Consider the following 22,078-nt stretch of genomic DNA (forward strand, 5'->3'; position numbering starts at 1 on the left):
CATGTTTTTAAAGATTCATCGACACACTTATTTAAATTATTTAGTGACTATTTAAAAAAGCTTTAGATGGACCCAAATGCATTTGATGGCTTTAAAACATTTAGCAAAGGCTGGCGAAATGAATCAGTGGGGCAAAGGCACTGGCCACCAAGCCTGATGATCCAAATTTTATCCCTGGGACCCAGTTGGTGAAAGAGAACCAATTTATGAAGGTTCCTCTGACTTCCACATGCGTAGTGGCATACACACACACACACACACACACACACACACACAAATGCATGCACATATAACATACACACCTGCACACACATATATGCATGCCCCCCACAAACACATACACCATACACATACACATACACGCAATGTAATTAAAGCATGATTTAGTTTTTAAGAATATCAATCTATTTTATCCTCATGCTATGAACATATATTTTAAGACATGCACCTTAATACTAGAAAAGTAGCAAGCACACTTAACTGTTGGTGAGTTGTGAGTGAATCAAGCTAGAAGTAGAGTATTGATGTTCATAGTTTTATATAACACAAGCTTCCAAATTTCCATTCTTTTTTCCTTTTCTTCTCTCAAACACGGCACGTGTTTGTATTATGTTATGCCAGGAGAAGAAGCCGTCAGCATTAGCAGAAAGGCTACTAAATAGTAGGTTAAAATAAACACCGCGTTAATGAGTAGGGTTTGAACAAGCAAAAGCTGCAGAATCCCAGCAGGAATGGTAGCGAAACCAGGAAGGTTTGAAACTCAAGAGGAAAATGTCCCTTCCTTCACAGGGACCTGACTGTTTCAATGTTGCTCGCGTTCTTTTGCTCTGTGTCTCCAAACACTATGAATCTTTCCCTCTGAACTTTTTTTCTCCCTCGAGATAGATTGTCTGCATGCCTCACCTCCCTTTCTACAAATCCTCAGCTAAATGTTCTGTCTGCTTCTTGCCTGAATTCCTTGGCATCGTGTTTAGTCTTGGCTCTGGGAAGGAGCTGGTAGCTGAACATTTATCGTAGAAAGAGATGTGTTTAGCTAGGGGAAACTTTAAAAAAAAACTGTAATATTCGCTTCAGGCATGAAGATTTTTCAGTATTATTTCTGTAGTCTTCAAATAAATAGCCAAGCCAGTAAATGGAAGAGAAAATATAGACTTCCCGATAAATCCTAAATCATGACAAAGGATTGCTCTACCATGCCTGATATCTAATAAACGGCTAGTATATTTTAGCCACTAAATATATGGAGACAAATCAGTGCCTTTATATAACATTTCAGAATGTTTTGATGGGTGTTTTGAGATTTAGAATCAATCTTATTTTACTATATTAATTACCACAGTTTATAGTTTGATGCCAATTTGTTTTAAATATTATTTTTTTAAAGTTGCAAGTGGGGATTCACTCTCTTTCATGATTAAATATGGATGGATGTCTCTATTCGAAGAGCAATTAGATCATCCATATAAGCCTGATAATAAGGGGGTGCAGAGGAAGCTTAGAAGGGAGGAGCACTTACTGCTGACCCACACTCAGATCTTAGCACCCCCATAAGTTGGCTCACAATGAACTCCACACTTCTGGGCACCGGTATGCATGGGATGTGAGTAAACTCACGCTGGCACAAATGCACACTCATAAAGAATAAGTGCATGGTAAGTGTTTTTAAATATTATAAGATGGTATTTTAAAAATTTATTCATTTATTAATTTATTCATATTACATCTCAATTGTTATCCCATCCCTTGTATCCTCCCATTCCTCCCTCCCTCCCACTTTCACTCTATTGCCCTCCCCTATAATTGTGGCTGAGGGGGACCTCCTCCCCCTGTATATGCTCATAGGGTATCAAGTCTCTTCTTGGTAGCCTGCTATCCTTCCCCTGAGTGCCACTGGGCCTCCACATCCAGGGGATGTGGTTAAACATGGGGCACCAGAGTTCATGTGAAAGTCAGTCCCGACTCTTCACTCAATAAGATGGTATTTTTAAAGAGACTTAAAGCAATGTATTTTGTAAAGATAGTGTCTTCCGAAATGCTATCAATGAGTAGCTTTTTACTGTATCAGTCTCTATCTGTCCTTTTCCCTGTTTCTCCCTCCCATTCCATGTCATCTCTGTCATCTCACCCCCTCCCATGTCTGTCTCTGTCTCTTTTCTCCCCTCTCACTCCTTTACCCTACCTTTACTTGAGAACAGTGCTCTAAGATAGAACACCTGTTTCATGCGTCTTGTTTGTCTTTCAGATGGAAGCCCTCGGAGCTGGTGGGTGGGAAGAACCAATGAAACACAGACCTACTGGGGAGGCTCCTTGCCCTTGGCTCAAAAGTGCACTTGTGGCTTGGAAGGGAACTGCATCGATGCTCAGTATCCCTGCAACTGTGATGCAGATCGCAGCGAATGGTAATTTCCCTGCTGGTTTTGTTTATGATAATATAGTGGTTCTAACCCTGCAGTTTAAGATAGAAAACTTACAGAGGCCATTTTAAATAAATGACCAAAGATATCATACGAGAAAATAGAAGAGCCTGTGGCGTGAGAGTTAAGATTCTCTCAAGTTCCTTTTTCAGCATTAATATCAGTATTGTCTACTATTTCCGTGATGTATATGTAGACTGTAGATACTACTTTTTAACTATTCTATTTTGGGTTCCTGAGTGGTTCTACCTCCCTTCCAACCTCTTGACCCTAGGTAGGAGAGAAAGAAAGTTAGAAGGGACAAGTAACAGAGACCTCTTTAGACTTAGTTCCAGCTGGTTAGGGTTGTCAGGTTCTCTGGGAAAACACCAATCTCGGTCGTCAAGTATCCAGCAGTCCAGCAGAGCCAGCCGCCATCTTCTTTCTCTGTCCACCTCCTCAAAGCATCTTTTAGAGCATCTTGAAGCCTCGTTCTCTCTCTGGGCTCTGCTATTTATACTCATCCAGAGTCTTCAGAATTCCACTAACCCCACCTGGCAAAGACCACGCCCCTTCTTAGAACCACAAGAGGCTGTTACTGGCTGGCAAAGACCACACTGTGCACAAGGCAATTATCAGCCGTGGACAAACTAAAGCAGTCCAATAGCCTACAGTTGGAATTAAAATAGAAACATATTTACATAACATAGATTTTTTTTTTAAAGAAACCAAAACTTCGACTGCAGTAGGCAGTTAACAAAGCAAATCTCATTAATATAGAGTGTAAACTTAAAAAAATATGAGTTTGTAGATTTTCAATTATTATAATTCTGAGCAACTATTATAACATGTAGTTCTTTTATATTTTTTAAAGGACAAAGCATGCCAGAAAGAACAAATGTTATATGGGTAATATCTTCAAAATGGTATTCTATATTATTTAGGAATTTGAAATATGTAAAATATTTTTTAAGAAGAAAATAAATCCTATGCATGTGTTCCTTTTATCTTTATTCTTTCCATTTTTTTTTTTTTTTTTTTTTTTTTTTTTGGTTTTTCAAGACACGGTTTCTCTGTATAGCCTTGGCACATATCCTAGATTTGCTTCATAGACCAGGCTGGCCTTGAACTCACAGTAATTTGTCTGCCTCTGCTTCCTTGAGTGCTCAGATTATAGGCATGCACTACCACTTATCTTAAAAAATTTTAATGACTTTTTGTATTTGTATATTATTCTTATATATTATTTATAAATGGATACTTAAATGTTTATATTCACATTTCTTTACAGTACATGTCTGTTTTTATGCAACTGGACCTGTAAACATTTATTTATTTTTAAATAATGTAAAAATTATCTTTGAGAATTTCATAGCAGTATACAATACAAGATGATGATCAGGCTCATTTCTAACTGCCCCAAATCTCCTTACACATACCCTCCTTCCAACTTCAAGTCTTCTTTGAAAAATAACCCATTTATTTCCAGTTACTATTGTCCACACATCCATGGGTGTGCAGTCACCTGCCGGAGCGTGGGCGATCTTCCAGTAGCCACACTCCCCAAAAAGAATGGTTCTCTTTCCAACCACAGCTATCAAGTGTCAATTCCTAGAAGCCACCTGGGAGCTAATAACTGTAAGTCCAGTGCCGAGGAGGGGACTTAATGCCCTCATAGGCAGGAACGTTCATGATTGGTTGAAAGAAGAGAATCAAGGTGGGTGTAAGCTAGATTTCAATTTCTTTTTCTTTGCAGGCACTAGTTGCATCTTGCCACTGGGAGCCTACTATTTTTGCACTACTTATAGTATTATTTTTATTTTTACATTTTGCATAAAGTGTCAGGAGACAGAGTTTAGGGGTTTCAGAATAACTGGAAATTGAGCGATAGGGTAAAATACAGATCAAAGAAAGTTGGTTTTGATGAATCTGCTGCCTAACTCCTGCCTTAAATCTTCAACAGCCTTTCAAAGTGTATGTGAAGAGGGAGAGATATTAGGGATAAGGAGAGAACTACAGACAGAAATTGAACAAACACCAGGGCATTCCCACAGTGACTACGGAGAAAAAGATCTAGGCTGTTTAGTCTCTCAGATAGGCTTTGAAAATCCTTTCATTTAGGGCAGAGGTGGCGAAGGTTCACATGGTGACTGTATAGGCCATGTCCTCAAATTGAAACGGAAGACTGACAAACCTAGAGCGAGGCAGACCTAGGGAACCCTGGGAAGTGCAAAAATGTAAGCTTTGACTTAAATACCCATGGGAAAAATAAAATGTTAGGGAATAACAGAAACACAGTGTCTCTTGAGTTATTGCCCGCGTTACCCAGAACACTATACACATTACTGGATATTTCAAGAAAGTGAACTTCCATCTAAAATGAAGATGCCAAACGAGGTTATCATAAACATGGTCTTGGCCACTCTTTGCAAGTGAAATCTTTAAAGCTAACATTATTGACCTGTTTGAAGATGTAGAGTTAAAAATATCTACAGTGAGTGAATAGGGAATTTAAAATAAATAAAAGCCAACAGTACTGAAGAACAGGGTGCACATTTTAGAATGGAAAATTAGCATCTAAAAGGAAAATGACTGTCACAAATATTCAGGCATTAAAAAGAGATCACATCATATGAAAACTCAGATATTTAAGAAAAAATGAGCACTAGAAATTATTGTAAATTAGCCAGTGTTCCTTAAATTAAAAAAAAAAAAAAATCACTGCTTAGTTACATTGCAAAGCTTATAACATGCATTTAAAGTAGATTACCGCAGTGCCATAAAAAAGTAAAAAAAGTTTGTGTGTGTGTGTGTGTGTGTGTGTGTGTGTGTGTGTATAGGAGTGTTAAACAATCTCATGGAAATCTTCCAATATTACAAAGTGTTACATGATATAAAGTATACAAGTAGACTTCTATAAAATGGGTGCATTTTATAATTCGTCAAGGAAACATTAAAATACAATAAGTAGAGTTTTATCTGAAAAATGGATAGAGAAGGCAAGGTTGACTATAGAGGAGCATGGAGTTGGTTAGTAAGTACAAAATGGCAACAGCAAAAAACCTGAAGTGCAAGTTAATCACAGGAGGAAAAAGAAACAGATAGTAAGCAGTTTGCCGAAAGTTCGACATACTGAGAGTCAGTAAGTTAGCCATGTCAGTCAAATGATTTAAAAAGCTTCCACCTGATTAAAAAATATGTCCATGGTTCTATTTTTGTCTGTTTCAGAAATAGTGATAAGGATAACTTATTATTCATTTATTTATTTGCTTATTTATTTACGTGTTTTTAAATTTTATTTACCTACTTGCTTATTTTTATTGATTATTAATTCAATTTATTCTTTGAGAATTTTATACATGCGTATTATGAATTCTTGTTTTTCACACCTCCTATCTCTGTCTGCTTCTCTCCCCTAAAAATAAGTCCCTTTCTCCCATGCGTGTCTTTTCATTTTGCTTTGTGAGCACAGGGTTTAACCAGGGCCATCTGTGTGACTGTGAGCTTGGAACTGTCAACTGGGTCACTGTGAACTCAGCAGGGGGCACACAGTAAAGTCAGTGAATACCTTTCCCTAGAGTTCACCAGTAGCCAGGAGTTGAGTGGCCCACAGAGTGGGAGTGGGCCGTTAAGTGTGGAGAAATGCACATACTCAGAAAGCCACTGAATACTAATCTTAACCAATGTTTTATTTTTGTCATCTAGACTTTAATGTCTACAAGAGATACTAACATCTTGCCATATTTTGTATGCTATGATGAGCAACTGGATTTTTTTTTTTTTTTTTTTTTACTTTTTTTTGCAAGTGTCCAAAGTTAGTAGGACATCTTCATTTAGAAGTGCTGGGAAAATCACTGCTTATTTTAGAATTGTGCTCATCATCGTAATTGAAGGATTTTGTTGCTGCTCCTGTTTATTTTAGGACCAATGACACTGGATTCCTCTCCTATAAAGAACATCTGCCTGTCACCAAGATAGTGATTACAGACACCGGAAGGCCCCACTCAGAAGCTGCTTATAAGCTGGGGCCTCTGCTGTGCCGGGGAGACAGTAAGTGGTCCCAGTGTGTGAACTTATCAGTAGAAAGCCTTTTTTGTCCAAGCATAATATGTTTATTACAAGGTTATTAAATCACAGTCCTATCAAGAAAACCCATGAGATGTATTATTTAAATGTTTAATTTTAATCACTGTTTGCATAGGAAGGTATGTGGGGTGACGGGGGGCCCATTTGCCACAATGCACTTGTAGAGGCCAGAAGACAACTTGAGGGACTTGGTTCTTACCTTCCGACATGTGGGTACCAGCGACTGAACTCAGATCATAAGACTTGGCAGAAAGTATTTCTCCCACGATCCATCTTTATTTTATGAAAGGGTAAAAAAAAAAAAAAAAAAATTGGCTGCCCAACTGGTTGGTTCACAAATGTATCCTAGCATCCACACATTTTTCCATATCTTTATCTACTTGGAAAGAATCAGTGTTATACAAAATGGTTAAGAATTCATGCGTACTTCCTACTGGTAAGCCTGGGGTAAGATAAGAACATCAATAGAAGCAGATGTCAGTTTGATCAAATATATTCCAACCTTTAATCTCTCCTCTTTTTCAGTTTGTATGTGTGTGAATTGACTTTCAAACAATCAGACTTCTGCTCTGTGTATTCAGTGTGCTACTATTCTAAAGCACTTAAGGACTTTAAAATGTAGATGTATCTTATTACACACACACACACACACACACACACACACACACACACACACGCAGTGCATGCCCACACACATTTCTATATATATTATCAAGGGATGAAATGAACAGAGATTCTTAACCCCTTCAAAGCCTGTTAGACTACAGGTATATGCATTGATTATGTATGTTCTTAGTATTTCCGGAAATTATGGAACTAGAAAGAAATATTTGCATTAAAAGCATACCTTAAATATAATTTTATTGTAGGATCTCCACGGAAGAAGGGAAAATATAACTTTCAGTAGATATAGGGAGATGTGTAGCAAACTTGTTTAGTTAAAAAGCAAAGATGTTACCGGCCTATAAACATTACATATGCTTCTATAAAACTGCTATTCACCCTCCATGTCTTGTGTTCGTCAGCCCTACCCCTGCCTCAATCCCACAGTCATATGAAGATGACATAAGGATGTTTCCTGGAGGGAAAAAAATATGAGCAGAGAGATGAGGTTGTAAAGTCAGCATGCATGCAGAGGAATAGAACGATATTTTTTGCCTACAGAGAAGAAGTGCCTCTGTACATCATTTGCTCCATCACTGCGTGCTTAGATCAAAACACTGCAGTATCTAGCCAGGCCTCCTCTCTTATTATATGAGCCACAATTTCTGGGAATTAGGTGTGCTTCCACTGGGGTCACTACTAATTTAATCCTTTAGGGTTTCTTTTCTCCCTCCCTCCCTTTCTCCCACCCGTCCTTCCTCCCTTCCTTCTTTCGTTCAAAGAAAGATTTCATTGAAAAAAGAGATTTCATTTGTGTATGGCTCTGTGTGTATGCACGCGCGTTTGTGCATGCTTGTGTGCGGGTGCATGTGCGCATGTGCGTGCATGTGTGTGTGTGTGTGTGTGTGTGTTTGTGTGTTGTACTACATTAATGCTTATTGACTTCAAAGGCTGGAAGAGAACTTTATATCTACTGGAATGGAGTTAATAGTAGTGAGCAAATTTCGGGAATTCCTTGTTTTTAATAGCTGAGTAGTATTCCATAGTGTATATGTACCACAGTTTCTTTATCCATTCTTCTACTGAGGGACACTTAGGCTGTTTCCATGATCTGGAGACTTGATACCCTATGAGTATATACAGGGGGAGGTAATCCCCCTCAGGAACAGTCATAGGGGAGGGGAACAAAGGGAAAATGGGAGGGAGGGAAGAATGGGAGGATATAAGGGATGGGATAACCATTGAGATGTAACAAGAATAAATTAATAATAAAAAATTAAAAAAAAATAGTAGTGAGCAACCATTTTGCTGCTAATAACTAAACCTGGGTCCTCCAGAAGACCAATGAGTACTCTTAGCTTTTAAGCCATTTCTTCAGCCCCAACCCTTAGAATTTCTTTACATAAAATTTTTTGCTAAATATTTAAGCACCTGTGCACACACATACTCTCCCCCCCCACACACACACAAACACATCCACAGAGAGTCACACAGATATGTACTATACATATAAACACGCTGGTGTATACACTTCTTACTTTTTTTTTAATTGTGTCTTGGAGTAAGTGTTCATCAAAACACCCTTCCTCTGACCTTTCCTGGTTGACATTAGTAGTAGATGGTGACATGTCTTAGCCGTTCTGGTTGTGGAATGTGAGCAGCTAGCAGTATATAGGGGGAGAGAAGTCAGGGATGCTGCCACTTATCTCTATGTGCTAAAGTCTATGCTGCTAAAATTGGTAAACTAGAATTTAAGTAATATGATTAAGGGGACAGTGAAGAAAGTAATCTTAGCAATATAAACATAAGTGCTGTTTGTAGCATTCTGAGGTGTGCTAATTAACATCTGACTTACTAATTAAACTTCTATTGAATAATTGGTCTTACAGTTTGTGGGGATAAGTCTCAATTTTACATGAGGCCTTGTCTTAGGCAGGCTTTCACTGTTGCAGAAAAATTGTTTTGACAGAAATCATTTGAATGGAGGTGTGGTTTTTTGTTTTGTTTTGTTTTGGTCTGGTTTCTCCTGGTTTCAATCTGTGGTGAAGTTGGCGCCCTTGTTTTTGTGCTGTAGTGAGAGCAAAAGTCATTGCAGAAAGGCAAAGAAGAGAGATGTGAAACAAGTTTATTCACTGGAGAGAGCAGAGAGAAAGAGACAGAGACAAAGAGAGGTTAGGAAGGGAGGGGATCAAATGCGTCTTTCAAAGGTCCACCCACAGCAGCCTACTTCCTCCATGTAGGTTCTCCTTATTTTCATCATCTCTCAATAGCAGACCAATGGCAGCAGAACTGTCTCACCCATTTTCCCTGTGTGGAAATCTGAACACTTAAAGTTGCAATGTTCCTGTTAAGTTCTAGTAAATACTATTATCCTTAATTACCATGTTATCAAAACCTTTATCTTTATTTATGTTTTTCTTTTAATGACCTAGGTTTTAAATTAAGAAACAACTGTTATTACTTTGGTTAATTGATTCTCTCTCTCTCTCTCTCTCTCTCTCTCTCTCTCTCTCTCTCTCTCTCTCTCACTCTCTCTCCTTGATACATATTAAATGTAGATGATGTGAAAAGCTTAAGGATTTTTACAAAATCATAAAGCTACAAAGCCATCTACACATTCAAAGCAGATAATATTTCCTTCACCTGATATTAGTTCCATTTTATACCTTGCTAAAATTCCTCTCATCCAGAAGCCCTTGCAAAACATCTATTACTGTGGGGTTGACTTTTCCAGGGTCCCTTAACAATGGAGTCATTCAAAGCTGAAGTCTTTTATATCTGGAGTCTTTAACTTATACTTAATCCATAAATGTGGTTGTGTGGTCCCATAGCTCACCGTTTTTTGTTGTTGTTTTGGTTTGGTTTATTTTTTTTTATTTTTTATTTTTGTGTTTCAGAAGTTGTCTTGTGGCTGTAAATGGAATGTATATCCATTTATTATTTCATGCAGTATTCGGTCATTTTCAGCTTTAGGAGACTATTAATAAAGCCAATACAAAGTTGATGCGTACAAGTTCTTGATTTTTACTAATAAAATATCCTAAGAGATGGGTTATTGCTTCATATGTTATATGTAAGGTATGACTAATATGGTAAGATTCAGCAGAGGGCAGAGCCAGTAAAACCATACCTCAAATACCAAACTCATCACAGGTCAAAAGACTTTAGCATCATGATAAGGCTTGGGTTCTAGAACCTTTAGAAAGGCAAGTGTGTGTGTGTGTGTGTGTGTGTGTGTGTGTGTGTGTGTGTGTGTGTAATCAGGGAACATCATTTAGTGTCAGTCCTCACCGTCTACCTTGTTGGAGGTAGGGGGCTTTATTATTCTCTGATGAATAATGCCAGGAAATCTGGCCTGCAGGCTTTGAGGAATTCTCTTGTCTCTGCCTCTCACCTCATAGTCAGAGCACTTATGATTACACATGCATGTTTCCACGTCCAGCTTTATATGGATTCTGGGGGTCTGAACTCACACTTGCATGGTAAGTACTTTACCCACTGAGTCTTTGCCTCAGCCATACTGCTCCTGGGCCTATACCGAAACGATACCCCACCATACCACAAGGACATTTGCTCAACTATGTTCATAGTGGTTTTGTTAATAATAGCCAGAAGCTGGAAACAACCTAGATGTCCCTCAAATGAAGAAAAGGTCAGAAATTGTGGTACATTTACCCAATGTAATACCGAGCCATTAAAAACAGAGGAATCATGAAATTTGCTCGCAAATGGATGGGACTGGAAAAGATTATCCTGAGTGCAGTAACCCCAAAAGACACACATACTGCATACTCACTTATAAGTGGCTATTAGACATATAGTGCAGGATAATCGTACTACAATCCACAGACCCAAAGAAGCTAAGTAACAAGGAGGACCCAGTGGAAGATGTTTGAATCCCACTCAGCCCTGAGTTCTAAAGTCTTGCTGAATATATACCTTACTTTCTTTTACTTCAGACACAAAAGGGATAAAAGAATGGTTGGAGTTTACCAATGGGCAGAGGGCTGAGAAATGTTCAACCTTGTGCTTTTGTGTCTTCTTGGCCTCCCAGGACTTGGGTGATGTCTTTGTATTAGTCTTACCGTTGATAGTCTCTAGACCAAGTCTCCTTCCACACCAACATACATTTATACTAGTGCTCTGTAGCTTATTCCCATAGATTCTCATTGAGGAGGTGTAGGGGTGGGTAGGTCTATTTCTAACATCCTTCTGGAAGCTTCCAGTCTGTGGACCTATCTGTTTAGTATAGCCCTAGGCCAGTGTGGTTCAGAGTCTGGTGCTCATCTGGCAACTCTGTGGTGTCCCGGTCAATGATGAGGTTGGTAGGGGATGCAGAGTACTCTTTCAGAATGATTTATGCCAATTGGGTGGAGAAATTTATGTCTGTTGAACACAGCAGTAATAAAAAATGCACTGAAGATGGTGGTTTTTTGCTGTTGTTTTTCTCATTCTGTTTTTCTAGCAATTTATTTTTATTGTAGTCATACAAATACTTCAGTCCATGATGGATTAGACTGAGAAAGAAAAAAATAACTGAGAGAAAGCAAGCATGTTTTCTAAAGATGGTTTGAGAATCCCAGCTAGAGGGCAGTAACTGGCTTAGTCTGAAGTAGTCCTGATACTGACTGAGAGCCTGGATATTCCAGTGATCCTTGCAATGTCCTCAATGCTCCTGTTAAAGTTTTAGATAACAAAAAGAAATCCAGGTATGATGCACAAAGTTGAGTTGGATTATGTCTCCAACAAGGTGGAAGGTGAGGATTCTCACTAGAAGATGTTTTTTGACCTCTAAACACACACATGCATACACAGACAAACAACACATACATACACACACACGTGCACGCGCGCGCGCACACACACACACACACACACACACACACACACACACACACACACACACACACACAGAGCTTTTCTAAGGAGTCTAGAACCCTCCCAGATAACCCAAGCATTAACCATGATGCTAAAATCTTAGTCCTCGAATGAGTTTGGTATTTGAGACATGGTTTTACTGGCTCTGCCCTCTGTTGAATCTTTTTTAAAAATATATTTTATTAATTTATTCATATTACATCTCAGTTGTTATCCCATCCCTTGTATCCTCCCATTCCTCCCTCCCTCCCATTTCCCCTTACTCCCCTCCCCTATGACTGTGAGTGAGGGGGACCTCCTCCCCCTGTGTATGCACATAGGGTATCAAGTCTCTTCTACCTCTGCTGAATCTTACAATGTTGCTTTCTCTCTCTCTCTCTCTCTCTCTCTCTCTCTCTCTCTCTCTCTCTCTCTCTCTCTCTCTCTCTCACACACACACACACACACACACACCATGAAGACATGAAGACATCATAAGGACATTCTGCTGTCCTGTGACTCCTCTACCACAAAGAACCCCCTTGATCTCACTCCCTTTCTTCCTCATGCCCATTTTCATGCAAATTTCCATTTTTTTAAAACTAAACTCTTTAAACACTCAGATTAATACCTTTCTCCAATGAAGCCTTCCTCTCAGATCTCTTCAGTACGCAGACCTCCTGCTCTCTGATGAGACAAATGTTGAATATATTACAAAGACTGATTTCTTACCCAGTTTTTGATTATGTTTGAGCCCTCAAGAGCGGGGTTCATCGCTCATTTATTTTTTTGTGTCCCTGGCACCTAGTACTTGACTATGACATGAAAGGCAATCAATAAATAGCAGTTTGTGGAAGAATGAGAGTGATCCATCATACGCAGCTAAAGAAATCTATACATGGTTTGTGAATTATTGGTAAGAGGCAAGAATAAGTTATGAGTTGTATAAGCAATTTAATGATAAGCAGATGTGAACATTCCATGAAAGTGGTCTAGCCCATACAGGAAGACTGGCTCTGGGTTTTAAAGTTTCTCATGGCACAAAGGACATCTGGTTCTACCTGGGACATTTGCTTATAATGTGCCTGAGCTGTGGCTGTCAAGACGCTTTCAGATAAGAAGATGAATTTATTTTAGTTCTGAATTTATTTATGATGAATTTATTTTATTATAAATTCCTTTTTATTAGTCCTTTGAGAATTTCATGCAATATATTCTGATCATATTTATCCCATCCAGCTCTTCCCAGGTCTACTCTCATTCCCTTCCCACCCAACTTTGTGTCCTGATTATTATTATTATTATTATTATTATTATTATTATTATTATTATTATTATTATTATTATTATTATTTTGAAACTCACCGACTCCTATTTGCGCTTCTCACTATTCTCCTGGGTTTGTGGCCATTCACTGGAGTGTAGAGGCCCAACCAGGGACCACACCCTTGAGGACACTGGCTCTCTCCCTTCCAGCTGTCAGTTACCTAAGCTAAGCATGGGACTTTGTGTTCACTCCAGTCTCCACACTGACAAAAAAAATCCCAGTATTTATAGTTTTATTAATTCTTTGAGAACTTCACATGTACATACAATATATTTTGATAACATCGCCCCCTTTTGAGCCCCCAACTTCTCCTAGATACCCCTGGCTCCCCTCCCACATTTATGCTCCCCAGTTCATAAAAAATACAACCCACTGAGTCCAATTAGTCCTGCCCATTTCCACACAGCTGTGTGGTTTCCACTTGATCATGGACAGCCTACCAGGGACCACACCCCAAAAAGAAAGCTGACTCCCCATCCCCTGGCAGCCATCAGCTGTCTATAGCTCCTCAGCTAGTGCTGGTAGGCCTCACTGTCTTTCTGCCTCCCTGCTGGAATGCTGACCAGTTCAATTTTGTGCAGGCAACCACAGCCTTAGCTTATACTCTTCCAGAAATGTGTTCATTTAGAAAACAAACATTTTCTACTTCTTGGAGAAAAAGTACTTTTTTTGGCTTGCATTCCTTGCTTTTTCTTTAGAAAACAAAAACCATTGCTAACTAGGTTTTGCTAGCTCTGCTATTCTGTGTGGTGTTGCTTATGTTTAAGATTATTCCATAGTCCTATCACTAAAGCCTCTCAATTCTTGACTGTTTTTTTTTTTTTCTTTATTTTGAATTATTTCCCTTGAATTTTGCTGTCAAGTAGTTGGTTTTGTCCTTCATTCTCCCTCTAGGATGCACGAGTGCTGTCTTTCCCGATTCCACATGCGCTTGAGACTAATTGTCACCTTAGGATTAGTAACAAACAGCCGATGTAGCCTTAAAATGTTCTCTTTTTCTTGGCAACAGCTTTACAGAGATGTGACACACATTGCCCTACAGTCCACTTTGTTGACATGCACACTGCAGCCATGTTCAGTGTGCATATTCATTTTAGAGGAACAGCCATCACCACAGCCAGTGCAAGAGCTCTGTCTATTATCTGCAAACTAACCTGTGCCCATTTCCTTTCTCTCTCGCCTCCGACATACCCAGCCACTTAAAGAGAAAACTCCACCGACTGGCTTATTCTTTCTACTTCGTGTATATTAAAACACAAAATGTGTGTGGTTTTGTGACTGGTTCTTTTCACAATGTTCTCAAGTTCATCTGTGTTGAAACATGAATCAATATCTTATTTTTATGGCCAAGTGGTATTTTATTATAAGTGTAGATAGAAACATCTTCATCCCTTTAAGCATTCATTGTTTGGTGAACGTTTGAAATAGGTCCACTGTTCTTTCGGAACAGTGTGACTGCACTCCTAAGCTGTTTTGTGAACATAGGTTTTCATTTCTCTTGATCTTGTGTCTAACAGTATAATTGATACATTTCAGCGCATCCCTACAGTTCATCCCCTTGGGGATGACTATAATATTTGAGGGCGTGCTGTTGGACCTCTGCCAGGTTTGTTTACATTGTCCTGCTTGGTTTACACTGAAGAATGCCGCCATCTTGTCATCCGTAGCTACTCATCTGTCTTCCAGGCTGACCATGGTGTGTTGTGGAGCAGGTTCTGTTTCTGAAAGGCTCCTGTGTGCTTTCTTCTCAGAGTTCCTTTACATTTGAGAAGACTTTCTGTTGCCTTCATACTTAAAAAAATAACAAAACACCCTCTAGGCTGGATATATTTTTCTTTTCCTACTCAGAAATTGGTGGACAGTATTTTTAAAAAACTTTTTCCTTCATTGAACACTTTGAGATATCTGAGGTTAAGCAAAGAGTTTTCCAATTTAAAGGAAACTTGCCCTTTTTTGGTGATTGCTTGAAAGAATAACTATATTTAAAGGTCATTATTTAATAAAATGCATCAAACTGTTATACATTTGATATTTTTCTGTGAAACAGATATGATGAGCTAGAAGGCTTACACATCCTGTGTTTTTGCAAATGTTCTAAAGTTCTGTTCTCACTTACGTTTTTGGCATTGAGTCTTTCAATCCCTCTTGATAAATGTGTTAGCTCCTCAATTGTGTTGGAATATGGGAAAGCACCCACAAAATCTATCAAGTTAAGAATGATTGTTGGTAGTTTCTTATTCTAAGAAAATTCTGAGTCTCTGAAATTCATTTTGTCCACATTGACTGGTGTAGTTGACTGAGAAAAAACAGCTGCCCAGAATGCATTAAATAATCAAAGGCTCATGGATGCAATAAATAACTTTGTAGAAGTCAGACTGGGAAAGAGGTATTGACTGGTAACTTGAATTAGTTTCCCCTCCATTTGGCAGTCTACCTATGAGTCACTAAAAAAGGAGGACACATTCCATTTCAACACATAATAAGACAGTATAGTTTTCTTATCTTCTCTATGACTGATAGTCCTCCATCCACCCTAAATTTTCTTTTCAATGTTCAATATTCATCTTGTTGGAGATTTTTTCTTTTCCTAGTTTTTTAACATTATCATTATATCACCCTCTTCTTCCATTTCTTCTCCCCTGCAGCTCATTTCTTTATTTTTCCCATTCTTTTCATTTGTTTGGTTTTTTAAAAAAATTGAATGGATTTCTTGGGATACATGAAATTTAAACATGTAGGAATTATTCTAAACTTTCTGATAGCTGTGGTGGCAAAAAGAAAGTGTATAATTTTCTTTAACAGGTATTGATTGACAGACTACTTGCACTATGGGAGAGAGAAACAGACACACACACACACACACACACACACACACACACACACAAAGAGAGAGAGAGAGAGAGAGAGAGAGAGAGAGAGAGAGAGAGAGAGAGAGAGAGAGAGAGGAGAGAGAGAGAGAGAGAGAGGAGAACATGCTTGTGGCATGCTGACATTCATATTTTTATTTTCTTCGAAAAAGAAGACAATAATCCCATAAAATATGTTTTGATAGATGCTAACAAGGCCTGTGAAGATAACAAAAATAAAATTATTTTCATGCAAGAAGAATCCAGAACAGTGATGCAGACATGGGGTGTAGCTGATCTGAGGGCACAGTCGGCACACAGAGAACGGTACAAGAGTCAGACAGGAAAACGACATCATACAAGGATGGTCTTTGAGGCTTTAATTTCAGTGGACCTGGAGAGAGCTAGACAGCTTTGGGTGTCATGATGTCATGATGTATGTTTTAGAGAGAATTGGCGGATAGGGTCAGAGCAAGATGGTGGGCAATGTCACATGATTAACTATGTTAAAAGATCAAAGTGGCTTGGCATACTATGCGGTGATGAGAGCTGTGATGTGGGTATTGTGGAAAAGGAAAGGCTGGCGAAGTTTGCTTATGAATTGATGATATTTTCAAGAGGAAAGGTTTAAGAAAATAATATGAATGTGTTTGATGTGAGAGGTAGAGGCATAGAGCTGACACTGGTTGAAGTGGGAAGACTATGTCCTGGGCCGGGAAGCTGGGGTTACTGCGAGGAGCGTCCTTTTTAGACATCTAAAAGCTGAGATGTCATCAGACCTCGAAATAGAGATGTGGTATTGTCATATTGTGAGTGAGTTCCAGGCTTCAGACATATATTCATATATAATAAATACATTTACATCCACAGAATAGATAGATCAACTGGAGCTATTGTTGATGGAGATGTGCAGTGGCAGAGTCTTGGGATATTCCAGAAGTGGTAAGTTGGGGTGGTGAGGAGTAAGGAAGGAGGAAGACTGAGAATTATATAGCTTGAGTCCAAAAGGTAGGGAAGTACGGGTGTCCTGGGATCCAAGAGAAAGAAGTGTTTCCAGGGAAAAAGCACAGTCAACTCTCTTAAGTGTTGATAGCTTCCATAAGGAGAGAACGGTGACAGCTGAACTGAACAATGTAGAGATTGTCAGTGACATTGACAGTGGCTTGTTTAGGAGAGTTACTGATCTGAGTGTGGGAGATTGGATCCTGGAGTAGGCTCAGGAAACAGTGGGATGTGAAACAACGGGGAGATTAGTAATGGGAGGGAGGGTGAAAAGTAATATCATAGAATTGGTTTTGTAAGGTGGGTGAACTGACAGTGTGGTTCTTCTGAAGGAAGAGACCAGGCACAGTTGCAACAGGAACAGTTTCAGATTGTTCACCGAGGATGTGGAGTGGAAAGAGTGATAACCGGGAGAGGAAGGGGTGAGATGGGTGATTGGAGACTGTCCCGTGGGTTTTCTATTTTAATGGAAGTTCAAGGCTGAAAAATGGGACGCTGTATGCTTGGAAACAGAGAAGGTGGCAAATCGCCTCCCAAGTCATGGAATTCGTGGAAAGCATTAGCAATGCATGGTGCTTGCAAATTAGCTTGTGGTGTTTTTATTTGGTGTTGTGTTGTACCTAACATACATTTACATAGGGTGTCCTTTAAAGATGCTTAGTGATTATTGTCAGTAAAATACTTCATAAAATTAATTAGTATAAACAAGTTTCCTCTGGACATAAGAAAAAGAATCTGGAGTCTCTGACTATGTATTTGAAGGGCCAATATTATAATTAAAAACCATGATGGGTCTAATATAAAGTATGTATGTTTTCAAATGCAGAAAGGTGTTTTGAGCCCTTTTATTTATAGTCTACCACAGTGTTAAAATATTCTAACAATATTTTCAGACAATATTCTGAGTATCATTTATTATTTTTGATATTAAGTGTGTGAAGGAAGGAAGTTCACTTTCATTGTCACATGCTCAATAAAAAGCTCTTTTAAAAATTATTTATTAATTTATTCTTGTTAGATCTCAATGGTTATCCCATCCCTTGTATCCTCCCATTCTTCCCTCCCTCACATTTTCCCCTTATTTCCCTCCCCTATGACTGTTCCTGAGGGGGATTACCTCCCCCTGTATATGCTCATAGGGTATCAAGTCTCTTCTCGGCAACCTGCTGTCCTTCCTCTGAGTGCCACCAGGTCTCCTCCTCCAGGACACATGGTCAAATATGAGGCACCGGAGTACGTGAGAAAGTCATATCCCACTCTCCACTCAACTGTGGAGAATGTTCTGACCATTGGCTAGATCTGGGTAGGGGTTTAAAGTTTACCGCCTGTATTGTCCTTGGCTGGTGCCTTAGTTTGAGCGGGACCCCTGGGCCCAAATCTGCAAATCATAATGTTCTACTTATAGATTTCTAGGACCCTCTGGATCCTTCTACTTTGCTATTCTCCCATGCTTCTCTCATCTAGAGTCCCAATAGGATGTCCTCTCCTCTGTCCCAGTTTCCTGGTTAGTGAAGGCTTTGGTGGGACATGCCCCTTGGGCTAGTATACAGATATAAGTGAATATATACAATTTGATTATTTCTGCTTCTGGGTTAACTCACTCATTATGATCATTTTTAGCTCAATCCATTTATCCACAAATTTCAGGAATTCCTTGTTTTTGATAGCTGAGTAGTATTCCATAGTTTTTTTTTTTTTTTTTTTTTTTTTTTTTTTGTGCTCATTTAATTATTTTACTTCCACCAAAATAACTCTATTTCACATTATTTAAATACTTAAGGTTGGTTATAAATGATTTATTAATGAATTTTCTTTTTCTCAAATGAGTAACTGGACTCAAAGTTTACTGCACAACTATCTATGTTAATGTGAGGAATCAGCATTGGGTAGACCAGATATATTTTGCATTTTGTAATATTTTTTGATTATTAGAATGCTGCAGTTTGATATTTCAACATAAGCCGTTTCAGATAAAAGGATGTGGTATATGGAAGGGTCTGTGGTACCCTGTACAGACATCACATGCCAACGGCATTCTGACCTTCAGAGGAATGAAGGATGACTAAGCAACTCCAGACTTAAATGAACTTTACTCAACTTGTTTACAATTTCACACATCCTTTTATACCTAGAATATAAATACTTGGAGGCTCGCATCAAAGTTTTATTTCTGGGACTTGAGGAGATAGTTCAATGAAAAAATGACTGTTGTAATAGTGTGGTGTGTCAGTTCAATCCTAGAACCCACTAGAGCACCGTGGAGGCAGATACAGGCAGATACCTGTGGCTTGCTGACTAGGCAATCTCTTACTGAGCTTGGGCGCTCACAGATTTGATCCATGAGCCTCAGGGATCCTCCCCCCAGTAAGAGTGAAAGAACGAGAAGGGCAGATCTTGAGAAATGACAGCTGACATTGACCTATGACTACTTGTGTATGCACAAGTAGCCACACACACACACACACACAAATATAAATACACAAATGTACAAATTCTTCCAGCCTCTTGTAAAATAAGATTGTGTGTTCTTGAAAAATTCAAGCCCGTGTGTGTGTGTGTGTGTGTGTGTGTGTGTGTGTGTGTGTGTGTGTGTGTGCGCACGCACTCGCGCCTTCCCTTTGTTACTAATATCCACTTCTCCATAGACATTAATGTAATACTAATAAGAAACCCATTGTGTAGATTGTTTGTGAAGTCCTTTGATTACAAAGACAATCTCTGCTCTGCTTTTCTAACAGGTGAAAATCATATCACCTATAGTGAAGGGAGCTGGAGGGGACAGCAGGGCTGTTTTACTGTGTGCAAACATGCATGAATACCTTTGCTCTCTTTTCCTCTGATCTATAACCCGCACACTGCGATTCTCCCAGCCAGATGTCATTTGCTTCACTCTCATTTTTACACATTCGGATTTCTGTGGAGGTTCAAAAATTGTTGAAAACAATAATGGAAGTGCTAAAAAGAAGAAACAGTGGATTATTAAGCCAATACATAGAATTTTGTGTTTCAATGAAGCAACATGTAGTTACATTTCATCCTTTTATTTCTGTTAAGAAATCATGTTTTCCAGCTAATTTTAATAGCCCATAAATATTTAGAAGATGCGTTTGACTGCTAAAGTAGTCTTCACATCAGTATTTTAATATTAATTATATATATGAAATTTACTTTTAAAAAAGGATTCTCATCACTCTCCTCCCTCAATGTCTACATCTTCCCAACCCTAACAAAATATTACTCCTCTTTCTATAATTATTTTTAAAAATACATTCTGCTTTTGAGAGAACTAAATGCTTAATAACTTTAAAAAGTACACATAATGTTAAATCGTACTAAATTTGAATCCCTTAAGGGGTTTTATAAGAATATTTACACATAAAGTCAGATACTCATTACACGTTACTCTTTCATATAAATAAGTGTCTTGACCCTGCTATATAATAGATACATATACGTTTGTGTACACATTATGTTTCAAAAGAAATTTTTTACTGATTCATATTTGTTAAATTAGGTATTTCACTTATTATTTAGTTAATTAACATTAAGTATTAATAATGTACTAATAATTATTAATACACCTGGATATATTATATCTACATATGTATTCACACATATGTGTGCACATGCATACAGAGGTCAGAGGTTGGCATCAGGTGTCTTCTTCAGGCACTCTCTACCTTGTTTTCTGAGAAGAAGCTGTTTCTCACTGAACCTGAAACTCACCTGTCTCTCCTAGCCCTGGGAGAGGCATCCGGCTTTAATATGTGGGTGCCAGGGATCGGAACTCAGGTCCTTCTGTTTGCATGGCGCATGCCTTACTTGACTCAGCCATCTCTTCAGCCTAGCCTTTCATGATGAGTTTTCACTGAGATTTTTTTTTTTTAAAGGCATCCAACTTGCCTAGCAAGAAATCACGCAAAACTTCAGATCTGCTGCTTGGCAGCTTCGGAACTCTCCAACCCTCCTCCTTACCAAATGCTTTCTTATGGACTTACAGTTTCCTGCTATTACTGCAGGGCTGTGCCTCCTCCTTGTTCTTGTCACCAAGTCTCCTTTTCCTGAGTCTGCCCAGACTCCCTGGGGTGCACAGGACAAAAGGTATTGAGGCATCCCATGGTACTGCACACACGCTATTCTGTCAGTATAAACATCGGCCTTGGCTCTCTTTGTAATTGTCCTGAATTAGCAACAGTGTCTTAATCTCGTGAAATGTTCTTACCTCATTCTCTGCCTATTGTGAATTTGTAAAATGGAGTTTGCTAACTAAACAAAACATACTACTATGCGTGTAAGAGTGTCGTAGCTTCCTAAAGCAATGCATTGTTTTCACTAGCCTAAGAGCATTTATTGTATAGAGAGAAGCAATTCAAAGATCGTCCTTCAGTGTCAACCATTCCCTGAGGTCTTCCATATGGAGCTTTATTGGGTTAGTTACAATACAACATGCAGCAAATGAAACATTGATTTTATAATACATAGTACAATAATATAAAAATAATGTTATATAATTTAAACCTAGGTCCTGATCACTCTCTTTCTAAGCACATGAAATCATATTTAGTAATATCCAATAATTTAAAGTTACACATTTTCTGTGACTTTATATCTAGCGTGTTGCTCTTTATAAAAGGAGATGAGGTAAGTGGTTTAAAGAGCACAGATGTAGCTGGGCGTGGTGGCGCCTGCCTGTAATCCCAGAACTCGGGGAGGCAGAGCCAGGTGGATTGCTGTGAGTTTGAGGCCAGCGTGGTCTACAAAGTGAGCCTAGGACAGGCAAGGCTACACAGAGAAAACTGGGGAAAAAAGAGCACAAATGTGCTGTTACTCCTGTGTTGACATTTTACACTTTGTGCGTCCTTTCACAGTCTAAGAGGTAATCCAAGGGTCTAGTATCAAAGTATGTAAAGGATGTAAGACATAGCCTTGGCAGAACTCAGATAATGTATAGTAAGTACACTTGG

General features: G+C 38.7%; 1 protein-coding gene across 1 annotated transcript in view; it reads left to right on the forward strand.

Annotated features, from left to right (window-relative positions):
* Cntnap4 (contactin associated protein family member 4) overlaps positions 1–22,078 on the forward strand; it is a 288,717-nt gene that overhangs the window by 222,297 nt on the left and 44,342 nt on the right. The window contains exons 14-15 of the mRNA XM_051168839.1: positions 2,243–2,399; positions 6,316–6,443. Coding sequence (XP_051024796.1) covers positions 2,243–2,399; positions 6,316–6,443 — 285 coding nt within the window. The remainder of the gene's footprint in view (positions 1–2,242; positions 2,400–6,315; positions 6,444–22,078) is intronic.

This window comes from Acomys russatus, chromosome 26, assembly GCF_903995435.1.
Source record: "Acomys russatus chromosome 26, mAcoRus1.1, whole genome shotgun sequence".
In the NCBI taxonomy this organism is placed as follows: domain Eukaryota; kingdom Metazoa; phylum Chordata; class Mammalia; order Rodentia; family Muridae; genus Acomys; species Acomys russatus.